Source organism: Leguminivora glycinivorella, chromosome 7, assembly GCF_023078275.1.
Source record: "Leguminivora glycinivorella isolate SPB_JAAS2020 chromosome 7, LegGlyc_1.1, whole genome shotgun sequence".
NCBI classification, from domain to species: Eukaryota; Metazoa; Arthropoda; class Insecta; order Lepidoptera; family Tortricidae; genus Leguminivora; species Leguminivora glycinivorella.
In genome coordinates this window covers 5,756,652-5,769,931 of record NC_062977.1, presented here as the reverse complement: position 1 = coordinate 5,769,931, position 13,280 = coordinate 5,756,652, and the positions used below count along the sequence as shown (strand labels likewise).

Sequence of the window (13,280 nt, the reverse complement as noted above, 5' to 3'; positions counted from 1 at the left end):
TTACTAATTTAAAGTCTGAAAACTTTTAATTAAAATTAATTAATAGTTATCAGTGAACCATAAAACGCATGTAACATTCTCTATTCTTGATTTTACTTTCACCTTTTGTTTATTTAAAATGTGAACTGAAGAGCTTTCTACCAACGTCGACCATGATACCAAAATAGGCAAAATATTTTTGTTTTTTATTTCCTCGCGTAAATAGATTTGATAATATATTACAATGGCATGTACTTAAATTTCTTAAATGACTCGTAAGTGTCATTATAATTAAGCCATTTCTGATTTTTTCTAATAACTGTCGATCTTGTGGCAATTTTTAAACAATAAAATATACAAGGTGCTCGCGAGGAACCCATATAACTTTAACGGCATATTCTTGGTCACATTTTAAGACTAAAATGTCATATAAACTTTTCTAGATTTCGTCTAGTTTCAGAGTTAATGCCAATTAAAAAAAATATTTCCGTATTGTTACTCAGTAGAAAAGGTCTTCTTAACGGCGCTGATGCGCAGTTGTGGAGCATAGTCTCACAGTAGTCATTGATACATGTCAAAATGTGACAAGAAAAACTTCCAAAAAATTTTGTTTTTAGAAAAATAAATTAAGGAACTCATTTTAATTGCCAACTTCATGGATAAAAATTACTTTATATGTGAAAATACGTCCAAAAAAGTAAAAAAAAAAAAAAATCGCGAAAAATTTTAAAATTCATATAACATTTTTTCTTTCCTCTGGCCTCAGAAACGCGTGGTTCGAGTTATGCGGGTTCCTCGCGAGCACCTTGTATATCAAGTAAAGTTTTTTCATAAACTGATTAGGAGTTTAATTAAACGAAAAAAACCTTTGAAACGTGTCACTTATTTGACTGACAAAGCCTAACGAGTTTTATGAGCAATTTTACCAAAACAATGATACCGTTATTTCTTTACAAACTACGCTTATTTTAGAGGGGAATCTGTTTTCTGTCAAGTAATATAATCAAATAGGCCTCCCTTAGTCTTTTTCTTAGGATACGGCATGACTGTATGTAATTTATTGCTTGGTTAAGAACTTAACGCAAGTTGTACAATAGTACAAACTCCGTTCGACAATCCACGAGTCACGAAGTCGCAACATCGTTACAGTAGCGCCGCCGCCGGGGGCAATTACCAACCTCCTGCAATTGTCGCACGATATTTACGCATTTATTTATGTGTCGCATAAATATGTGCGCGTGACGCGACTCGCGGCAATTATTGCGTGACTTATTGGCGAAGGAAGATAACACGTACGCCATAAACCAGCTTCAAATGACCTGTGGAACTTCTAATCCACCCCTTTTGAGTTCTCCTTTTGTTAGAAAGAAGAAGGATGGGGTAGTTCACAATGTTCTGGTGACGGCGTCACCGCTCGGAGCGGTGGCAGCTTTATCTATGCGTTTGACTCTTGGTCGTGACTTTCCAACTGAGATTTCGCTAATTACGCTGATTATGAGAATCGTGCCGCTATTTATCGATGGACCCTGGGGATTTGAGTAAGAAATCGCATTAAAATAAGATACCATTGCTTTATACGAATTGCATGATATTTTTATTTTGACAATAATAACTGTATTGTTCTGAAATAACGTAGGAAATCACTTAATTTTCTAAAGTCAGAGTGCAAAAGTTATTTTCATTCAAATTGTATTTTTATAACTATCAAATATAAACATATATACACAAGAACTATTACAACATTTCTGGTTAATATTATTAGGTAGTGGTTGCCAGTTAGTCAGTCCTTACGTATGCATTTCTGCATTCAGACATCCCCGTTCACAAGTTAGCCGCCGCGGGCCAACTGCGTCTTACTTTGATCACGGGAATATGTTACTATTGCGCTTAATATATCACAATTTCCTTTTACCGACATTCGGAAATCATATTCCTTGATACATGTATAAGTAATATATAGGTTTGAGATATTAACGGGAACGAAATTCAGATCGACATGAATTAAGATACATTCCTTGCAAGCTTCCGTAAAGATGAGCTATGTATATTGTCTATGTCTATATGACTGCACCACTATCCTAGGAAACTCGGGCTTTAATGCTTTAAAACAGACAAACACTTTTTCAAAATATACCTACACACCGTACGCAACAACTAAATACATAAGTATAATTCTGTTATTTTCTGCTACTTCTTTCACGTCGTACTTACTGAAATTGAAGTGTATATTAGTGTATAGGTATATAATAAACTCTCCAGTTTTCTAGACTATCCATACCCATAGTATCCAGTAGGTGTATGTTGTACTCACGTTAATATATCGCCATTGACGCCATTAAAAAATAAATTATTTGAAATTGTAACATGTATAATTATGTAATTAATTATGTATAATTATGTAATTAATTAGATATAATTATGTAATTAATTATGTATAATTATGTAATTAATTATGTATAATTATGTAATTAATTATGTATTTGAGTTATACCTAGAGTATACCAGTGTACCTACTTTACCTATGATATTCAAACAGATTTTAAATTTGTACTTTTTGTAAATAATTGACATGTATTATTAATATTATAAAATAATAAAAAAACATTCAGTCGAATTGAGAACCTCCTCCTTTTTTGAAGTCGGTTAATGATTATGATTATGTATAACATGACTGTAGATTACGAGTAGTAGATCATACTCGTGTAGGCGTAAAGTGTCTCAACTCCAGTCAAATGAACTAATTTGCAAATAAAAAGTTACCTAACTTCAGCATGCCTGCGCCTCGGGTTAGGCGACGCGACAATAACAAAGAAGTTGGAGCAAACTCGACGAAAATTAATCTCACTATAACACCAAAAAGTTAGTTCCGACCTCGACGAGCTACAAACACCAAATGAAGACACTTAACCCGCGAAGTTTGATCCAATGAAACAAAGTTCCGAACAAACGAATGCATTAAAGTCAACCCGCAAACCTGATCCAATCGTAATATCGCACTGGCAGACATCGAAAGTTAGTATGCATTGACTTTGAAAAGTCGTCCAAAACTAAGTTGGGTTATGTTTATGAAACTATTCGGGTGCGGGGGTGTGCCGATACACATGCAAGAACTCGCGCCCAACTCGAGGCATAGTTCGCTAAGTGGAACAGCTGTAAAACAAAGTAGCGAAGGGTCTAGGAACTTGGCGTGTAAAGTGCGCGGCCACGTGTCCGCGAGTCGCGGACCCTCGCCTCAACTTGGACAGTTTAATTCGGGAGCCGGCCGACGACCGCCATCGATTCTTAAAACAAGTTTAACTAGCTTTAACTAGAGCATGGCGGCGGGATGATAACGGAGCGCCTACCCCGCCGCGCCCCCTCCGCGTGCAGATAAACTTTTAAAATGACTTTGGAAGCTTTTGAGCTTTTAATCGGTAAAGTTGTACAGACAGACAGTTCGGGCACAATCCTTGAACCGCTTGCGCCGGCGACGGCGGTCGCAAAACTTTGTTTTACAGGACTACTTTTCTTCTTGTTTCAAGGTTGGACTCTTAAAACAAACTCCGGTTCGACGGAGTTCGTGAACTCGGGCGCCAACAATTTACAAATTTCTCTCTTTCATAACAACTAACTGCCGCTCGGCGCCGGCGAAAGTTGTCCTGCGTAGATCTTAATCGCATTGTCTGTTGCGCTGGCGCGCCAGCTGATTGTGACGACACACTTCCCAACTTTTGCTTTACGACTTGTAACTGGTCACTACATGCGTGAGCTCACAAAGATACCTAAACGACCAAAGGTGTCTGCAGTCTATTAAGTGAGTAATCGCATAGGTGACGAAGGGTCTGTAAACAGCCCTCAGACTCGACGCGTTTATTCAATTTATTTAAGTGACATTGATAGCATCGACTGCGGCCAAAAAACTCGTCTGCCGAATTTGACGGCGCGTCCCCTCGGTGTTGCCTTTTTTCGTTCACGCCTCACCTGCCATAGGCTTTGAGTAAAAACATTCATTGGCGTTTAATTTACGATCGCTTTCTTTTGCAGACGAAAAGTATACAGTCTAGGCCATAAAATATAAGTTCGTAAAATGTTGGCACGGAATTTCGTGTTAAGAGAGTACCTGCATAGGCTTTATGTATTGCCAAATAGATTGTAACATAAGCTGCAGTATTGGATATTGCGCGTAAATTTTACGTAACTAGAAATAAATAGGTTGCGGGTGGGGCGGGCCGGAGTGGGCGAGGCTTGCGCGCGCAGCCCCCCGCGCTGCCCGCAGCCTCGCCCGCGCCCGCCACTCGACTAGTCCACAAATCGCCGCGGCCCTCGCTCCTCGCACACGCTACGAGGCTACGTGCGCTACGAGCCGCGACCACAAACTTTTACCACGCGCTACGCGGTGCTACGAAGGCGCAGGCCTTCGACATGCAAAAGTCTGTAACGCACTACTGATGTGCCTTCAGTGCAGTGAATAAACTTTTTTAGTGACGTAGTGCTCGGTACACTTTAGTGTGTGATGTGGGCCCGTGTTTTATAGCGATGTCGGCTCTCGTCCGACCAGTCTGGTAAGTCACAGATATTTTCCCGCTATCCGTCAACTATTTTCTTTCGACCAAGGCGAATAGTTGATCGCGTTTGTTGTTTAAAATTGCGTCGTTAGTGTATTGTTTTTTACGGTTTCAAAAACGGTTTGTTATTTCAGCGTTGCGTCCTACGGTGAAAAACTGAAGAAGTGTCAAGATATAAAATAATGAAATCGTTTGCGCACAAATCCCACGCTCGTAAAACCATTTCACGAAATGCTTTCAATCTGTTTTGATGTGAAAATTGAGGTGATTAACCTGGTTAATATATGCGTATTTGATGTTTAATTAGGGGTTAAATATGGATTAGTTGGGCGTACTCGTATTTGCCGTTCGCGGTTGATTATTCCTCCCCGGCTCGCGTTGCGGCGCGTAATCGAATGACTCGCGACATTACGCGAATGCGGAATACCTAATTGTTTGACATGATTCTGCTACGAGCAGTTAATATCCATCAATTTATCTCTGTATGTCTTACGATTTAACGAAGTTAATCTGGAGGATCAAAATGTTTTAATTATTACCAAATTATTTACAAGTACGCACGCAGGCATAAATATTTTATACTGGAAAGTTATCTTATGACTTTCTTGTTTATAATTACCGACTTCAAAATCGTATTGTTTATTAGTCTGTTCTTTGATTGACCCAAACATATACATATTAATCACTGTACTTCCGATATCACCCAAAAATACGTATAATTAAAAAGTATATCAAAAACATGAGCATGAAACTAAGCACCTACTTTTTGGTCACGCAAGATCAAAATTGTTCGCAAAAATACCACATGTTTTAGTAAATTCAATGAGATGTTATAGGGAGTAAATATTTCTATAACTAAATTCACTTTTAAGTTAACGGTTGCAAATATTTAAACATTTGACAACTATATTGTATCTACTATCTACTGGATTTCCTAACCACCGTTTTAAACTATAAATCGCTCTTTTTACCGACCATTGAACGAAAAGTGTTCTCATTTTCGCCAAGTTTTATTTTATCGCCGCAAACATATCAAAAACCCTACGAATCCCATCTCGTGTAGCCTATTTAGAAATGTACACGCAAATTGATATAAACATCAAACAGCAACCTCAAAGCTACCCTCAGCGTCAGGTGTCGGCGTGTTCGAGCGTGCCCATCTTGATAAGGAGCAAATTGTTTCAGCTGAAGCCGCTTATCTGATCGGCTGTGAGCGTAATTGTGGTATATTTTACACTTACGTTAGCTTAATGCTTTAATGGGAGAAAATACCGCTTTCACCTTTGGACGGCATATGGAGGCTTAGATTTATGGTTATTAGAACGGTGACGACGATCATGAATGAACTGCTTATGAATAGGTAGGGTTTGACAACATTTAAAAAATGTTATCGTTGGTTCTTATGGAATACGAGAATTAAAATGAAACATTTGATGTAGTAGCGCTAAAAAGTTATAAGATTGATATAGTTAATTAATAAAAATAACTGAATTACCTTGATGGCATTCGAAACCAGGCTCACCAGTTTCATAAGCATTGTCATCGCGCTACTCTAGGAGGACGTTATAAATAATAAATAAATATTACGTATAGGACATTCTTACACAGATTGACCGAGTTCATAATACCTTCCATACCTATAAAAAATACATATTGAATCTAAATTCATATCGCTACGTTACGTTCGTTAAAATAAGTATACAAATACAGATACAAAACCTTGATTAAAGTGAAAAACAAACACTTGTACGAACAAAGTATCGATTATCCGCAACAAAGGGGTAGGAGCAACATGTGAGTGGCTGCAGAATCGATATGCAGTAGTTCCGCGTTCGCGTAAGTGGGGTAATGGTCGTGCACTGTGCTGTGCTGCACCCTCGCGAAACGCCCACGCTCCTAGGGCTGCCTACGCTAGGTTTTTAAATTTTTGTTGTTTTTGTTATTGTAAATAAACTTTTTTGTTGGTTACTTAATATGAAGAAACAACAAAAATAAATAACATCCACCAACCAAATAACCGATGTGTTTCTGCTTTTCAGCTGAGTATAATATAATAACTTTGTGTAATGCAAAACATACACATATCCTGAAAATTGTTGCAAATAATTGAATACATTTTAGCTTTCTCGCAAAAAATTAATAAGTGTGCACTCTTCCGTCAGTTTTTTGGAACCCTCGCAAAGTATGCATCAAAATTTGCTTGACCAGAGCTTGAATTAAATTAAATTCATATAGTAATTTATCATTATGAAATAAATAAACATAAACATATTCTGCGATAACTTTAGAAAAAACAATTTACAGAATTATTAAACTATATAGCCTTTGAATGCGAAATTATGACATGTATTTAAGAGAATATTCGAGGTAAGCTGATATTTTGGCGTATACTATTATCAAAGCCCTGAATTAACTAGATCTACAGCCCATGCATATAACCACTTATAATAGATTGTTTTTTTTAGCCTTTTAAATTTTTATTAATCCTTCGGGTGACGCATTTTATCTTTACATGAAATCGGATTTTTCTTATTTCCTCAAAAATACTCAAAATAATTTCCGTACATCTTTACGCAATGGTGTACTCGTAGAACCCAAACAGTGGCAGCCCTAGCAGGGTCCTCGCGAGGGTAGCGCCGGACCCTTTCGTGCCCGGACACGTATTGCGTGTTACTTATTCACGCTGCTTTCCCAGCACTATTACTGTTTATATTCATGTTTAAAGAACACACTGTTTTCTGTGATATTACATTACCTCTGTGGCCTACTTAAGGTGAAAGGAAAATATTAACATAACATATATATATTAAATATTTCATTTAGACTGTGAAACATTTTGTCATTTAAAACTACATAGCTTCAAATGTTTTTTTTTATTAGTTACCGACAGTTCACAGGGTGCGATGAGGAGTTGTTTACTTTCAGTTAGATAAGTAATTATGGTGTCTGTTTACTTTCATGAAACGTAAGCACCTAGAAGTACATATAAGCACTGAAATCTAATGTGCATAAAACTGACAAGATACCTTTTAAAAATATTTTCCAAGAAATATGAACATTCAGCATGATTTATTTCTTAGGAATAAGTATTTAAAATAAAGCACATAAATACATTTGTGCGTATTTTTTTGGTAGGCAGTCAGTGTTAAATATTTGTAAATAGTTGTTATATTTATATTTTCTACTTTCTGTGTTGGGTTTATTACATTAGATATTATACATTAGTAATTTTATTTTTCGTTTTTGCACCTGGAGTAGCTGGCACAAAAGACTTAAAAATAGTTGATTCCTTAATTGGTGGGTGCTACAAAACAAGGCATGGCAAGAAAGAAGATTAAATTTATGCCAGAAGGCGACCTTGTTGTAATTCAACCACATGCTTTTCAATGCCCTGTAAAAATCCTTTCAACCTTCACAGGGCTGCAACATAAATTTAAATAGAGATAGGTCATCATAATCATAATGTTGTAAGTATTAAGATATTGGTTAATAAAATTAACTTGTATGTAGTAACAGATTTGCTAATTATATTTGTAAAGATTACGGTTCGTTACAACCAAATTTTGTAATAATACCATATTCCTAAAACGTAGCAATGCCAAAACAGATTAGTCTCATGTCTAAAACTTGAAATGACTTAAATCTACTTCTCAAATTACCGTATTCCCAAAATGTCTAAAAGACAAATTAACTTAAAACCATAAATTAAATATAACAAGATCATACCATCCCATACATTAAAATGCGACCGCCTACGAACGCGCTTACACTCCACCACACATAGATGGCGCCACAAAAAAATGCCTTGTTGCCACCGATTATTTGTAGATTGGCATTAAGTGTCAATTCCGAGACGTAAATCTATGTCAAAAGTGACACTTAACGCCATCTACAAGTATAATCGAAAGCTACAAGACATTTTTTTTGTGGCGCCATCTATGTGTGGTGGAGTGTAAGCGCGTTCGTAGGCGGTCGCATTTTAATGTATGGGATGGTATGATCTTGTTATATTTAATTTATGCTTAAAACCAAAACTTCACTTTCCCAAAATGCCTAAAATGTAAAATTCTAAAACTGTAAAAATACAGTTTTCATGGATCCTGCCCATGAAGACTGTATTTAATCCGTTTTAACATTGCGACATTCTAAGAACATGGTATTATAAAATTTGGTTATAACGAACCGTAATCTTTATAAGTATGGGAGCAGTTTCAACATTTAATCTTTATACGTATTCCACCTGTAAAAATATTAACGAGTAGAGGCTGTTCATAATTTAATTTTAATTTGTATATTTATTTGTTTATTAATTTGGATATTAAAGAAACGGCCATACAAAAATATTTTTCTCAAACATGCAATGAAATATTGTCTTTACGTTCCTTAAAATGGGCTGGGAAGTATCGCTTTTTGGGCGCAACAGCTCGAGAGGACTGTAAAGGGATTTCATATTATTGGGTTGGCACAAAAGTAATGAGACACTTGGTTTACGTTTTATATTTTTTATTATTATTACAATACAAAAAGCTTAGTCGATGATGTAATCACCATTAGCATCTATGACTTCTTGCCAACGATCCGGCAAAGTTTGGATGCCTTTCGCCCAGAACTCTGATGGCTGTGCCTCGAAAAAGTTGTTCAACTCCACCTGTACATCATGGAAATCATTGAATTGTTTACCCCGCAAATGTTGTTTCAGGGCTCTAAACAAATGAAAGTCTGATGGTGCGAGGTCTGGAGAATAAGGTGGGTGGGGTATCGTCTCCCAGCCCAAGTTCTGCAGCTGTTGGCGAACGGTAGATGCGACATGAGGTCGAGCGTTATCATGTAGTAAAATTACAGTGGCTCGTCTTCGTCGTTTTTTCTTGATAGCAGAAAATAGTTCGGTGAGCTGTGTTGAATATTTGTTAGCGTTTACAGTTTCATTGTGTAATAGTTCATGAAACAGCATGCCTTGTGAGTCCCAGAAACAACAAAGCAAAACTTTTAATCGGTTCTTTTGACTCAGCTTCGGTTGAGTTGGTGGCGTTTCTTCTCGAGGCAGCCAAAAAGCACGACGTGTATCGTTCTCATAATAAATCCATGATTCATCTCCCGTAACCAGATCAGTCAAAAACTTTTTACGTCGGGGTCGCAGCAAAAGTGATTGACAGATGGCGACACGGACTGCACGACTGGCGTCGGTAAGGATGTGCGGTACCCATCGAGCCAAAACTTTTCGATACCCAACCTCATGCAGATGGTATTCCACAGCGTGGTGACTGCAGTTAAGTGCTTCCGCTAATTCACGAGTAGTAGCATCAGGATTCGACTGTAGTTCGCGGCGTAAATCGTCATTATTGAATGCAGGTGGTCGCCCTGAGCGTGACTGACTTTCAAGGCTCCTGTCTCCTGATTTAAAACGGTCAAACCATCTGGACACCGTGGCATGGCTTGTACTTCCAGCGCCCAATGCAGTGTTGATATTGTCAGCCGCAGCCCGCGCACTGTGGCCTAACAAGTACTCGTATAAGTAAAGTGTTCGAACTTGTCACTCGTCCATTTTATTTCAATCTAACTAATCCAATCACGAGGGCGGCTTTATATACCCTCACATTAGAAGTACCTAGAATGTTCTACAACATACTAGAATATTATCGAAAACAATTAACTTAAGAAAGGAAACGTATAGAGTTTTGTAGAGTGTGTCATTACTTTTGTGCCAACCCAATATTTTTCAGGCCTAGACCTGCAAAGTAACTTTTTTTTATAAAATATTGTCCTTTAGAGCATTTTTTTTTTATTTCATTGTATGTTTGAGAAAAGCACTATACATGCCTCGGCGTGAAAACGGATTCCCGGCCTCGTATCCCTATCCGGCCTTGCTCGCACGCTCGCTCGGCCGTATATACCCACTTGGCCGGAAATCCTCATTTTCCCGGCCTCTGATGTAATGTACTGTAACTTTATAAATAAGAAAAACTGTATAAAAAGAGACTGAAACGACTCCACAGTCAAACTAATTGCAGTTTTATGGAACATTGTATATGTAATATTTTGTAATTCTTGAGCAAGGACGATATATTACCGGGACAGACAAAGCCCATACAAAAAGCGTATCCCTGAAATGTATGGGCCTTTTAGGCTTAAAACTAGTTGGCGCTGTTTCGCACCCTGGAAGTGGCCAAAATCATATTTTCCCAAACAGTTCTGCGTGTTTTTATTTTTATAACAACAAATGACATGCTTTTTTATTTTAATATCATGATATCACGTCAATACACATTTTGAAAAAAAAATTGTAGGCATCATCAGTGTAGTTATGATAGTATTTAAGAGATGGCGCTAAAAAATGGAGGTACGATTGTAAATCCATACTAATATTATAAATGGGAAATCCATACTAATATTATAAATGGGAAAGTGTGTGTGTCTGTTTGTTTGTCCGTCTTTCACGGCAAAACGGAGCGACGAATTGACGTGATTTTTTAAGTAGAGATAGATGGAGGGATGGAGAGTGACATAGGCTATTTCTTGTCTCTTTCTAACGCGAGCGAAGCCGCGGGAAAAAGCTAGTCCTACATAAATAATCCTTGTTCTTGAGTAACTATAATAAATAAATAAATAAGTCAAGAGTCGTGAAATGTATGGGGTCAATACATTCCACGACTCTTGACTTTCCGGACAGACTCTAGTAACAGTGGACCTATGTAAGCAAATCTTATCTTGAAAATAAACTCTTTAGAAAAAAAAACACCTAAGACCTACTTAATATAACAGCTTTGTTACTTGTGAGTTACTGGGCCTTTCATGGTATCGTACTTTAAAAGTAAATCATACGTATAGGAACTATTTTTCACCACACCACTAGCACGAGTATAGGCGCTTTTGATTCTTACAAAACGGATGAAAAAGTTGCATCCACAAGAGTGCAAAGTAATTTCATACACATTTTAAAATAATTATGTAAGCTGGCTGGTAGAATTAAAAATAAGAATAAGAGAATAAGAATAATTTATTGAAAAAACCTTATTGCTTATGTTACATTTATGCGTTTACTTATAGTACGTGCAGTGTTACGTGTTAGTGTACGTGCAGTGTTGACCCTTAAATGATGATTATGAATAATAAAATAATAAATTAATCGATGGATTTAATTTGCTTCTAGATTTACTATTTAACTTGTGTTGCTGTGGTGAAAACACTGAAAACTCGCTAAGCTCGCGGTTCAATGTGGAATCTTTTGCTTGCTCGGATATCAACAACTTTGCCCACTTGTAAACAAATAAGTCAAATAACTATTGCTACCATGGGACGCATACCGCATTTCACAACACGTATGTAATCTGTTGGTGATTCTTCGTCAGGCGTGACATGATTACTAGAGTCCTTTGTGCACCGTGTGCAGTGTGTTCCGTGCAGTCACCGGCATAAATAAGTGATGATTTCTGTACCTTGTCGCTTTTAATCATTTGACAACTTCGTATGACATTTCAAACAAGATGTTAATGTGACAGGGTACAGAAATCATCACATATTTATGCCGGTGACTGTACGTGTGAGTGCTACTGTAAATTTGAAGGATGTAGCCGATAGCGATATAATAAACGCGAGTAGAACCGTGTTAAATGAATATGTTCACAGATACACACAATAAGTACCATATTACTAGTATACATTAATTTTGATTGTACAGTGATTTGCAAAAAAACATGCGTTTTATAATTATTATGCAATAATTGAGGGTCACCATTATTTTATTTAACGTCATAAACACTGAAAAATAACCTACCAAGTGCGAATCGGATTCACCCACCAAGGGTTAGCAGAGGCCGGGATAACAATAATTAGAAGATTGTTTATACTGCATCAAGGTACTGTAGAATTGTGGACCTGTCGGTGTAATCGTAGACTAACATTTTTGACTAAGGTTTTTATTTTAACTCGAGTTCGTGACACAATCCTACAACATCCTAAAAAAATTACTTAATTCACTAAAATACGTAGAGCTTCACTATAAACTCTCCAAGGCTTTCTATTTTGCCTATTCTGAATGTACCCATGTTTAATTGACCATGCCCTAGCTAGGACGTATAGACATTTTTTTTAATCTGTATTAACTGACTATGAACAATTTATGTCATGTATTTCTATTATCCGAAAACATGCTTTATACCAACTTGTTCTAAAACCAACCAGAAAAACCCAGATTTAAAATTGTTCATATTAAGAAAGGAGCTGAAGGAAAGTTGGTCTCAATAGGTTGGCAGGAACTGCCCAACCAGAGTGTGATTTTGCTGTGAAGACCACCTGAGTGTAAGATACCGTGTCTTGTTTACCAACCTTAAAATGCAGTTACACGCTGGCAATAATATCATAAAAAAGAAAGCCATAAATATCTGACACGGTGGCATTTTATAAAATGTGTATTTTGTTGGATAGACCAATAGGAAAAATATGGTAAAATACATTTTTTTTTTATAATTTGCAATGTCCTATAATAAAATACAATTGATTTATTTTATTGTGTTGTTTTATTTTACTTCTGAGTTGTAGGTGTGTCATGTGTGTCGAGTTACTGTCAAGTTACTATCAAATTCAGTCGGCTATGGCTTTCCATATTCTTCTATGGCCCTCCATACTGTTAAAGCATGATTAACAGCACTATAGTAGATTGTGTTACGAGGGAGCAAAATTGCATATTTATAGCGAGGATATAAATGGAATTGTGAACAAAGTGAAGTATTCTATATGTAATTGAATACTGAGTGTAGTGAC

At 36.9% G+C, this 13,280-nt stretch overlaps 2 protein-coding genes across 6 annotated transcripts in view; both read left to right on the top strand.

Annotated features, from left to right (window-relative positions):
- Window positions 1–4,407, top strand: part of LOC125228007 — a 96,548-nt gene extending 92,141 nt beyond the window's left edge. The window contains exon 3 of the mRNA XM_048132444.1: window positions 4,171–4,407. Coding sequence (XP_047988401.1) covers window positions 4,171–4,407 — 237 coding nt within the window. The remainder of the gene's footprint in view (window positions 1–4,170) is intronic.
- LOC125228217 (myelin transcription factor 1-like protein) overlaps window positions 1–13,280 on the top strand; it is a 57,416-nt gene that overhangs the window by 705 nt on the left and 43,431 nt on the right. The window lies entirely within an intron of this gene.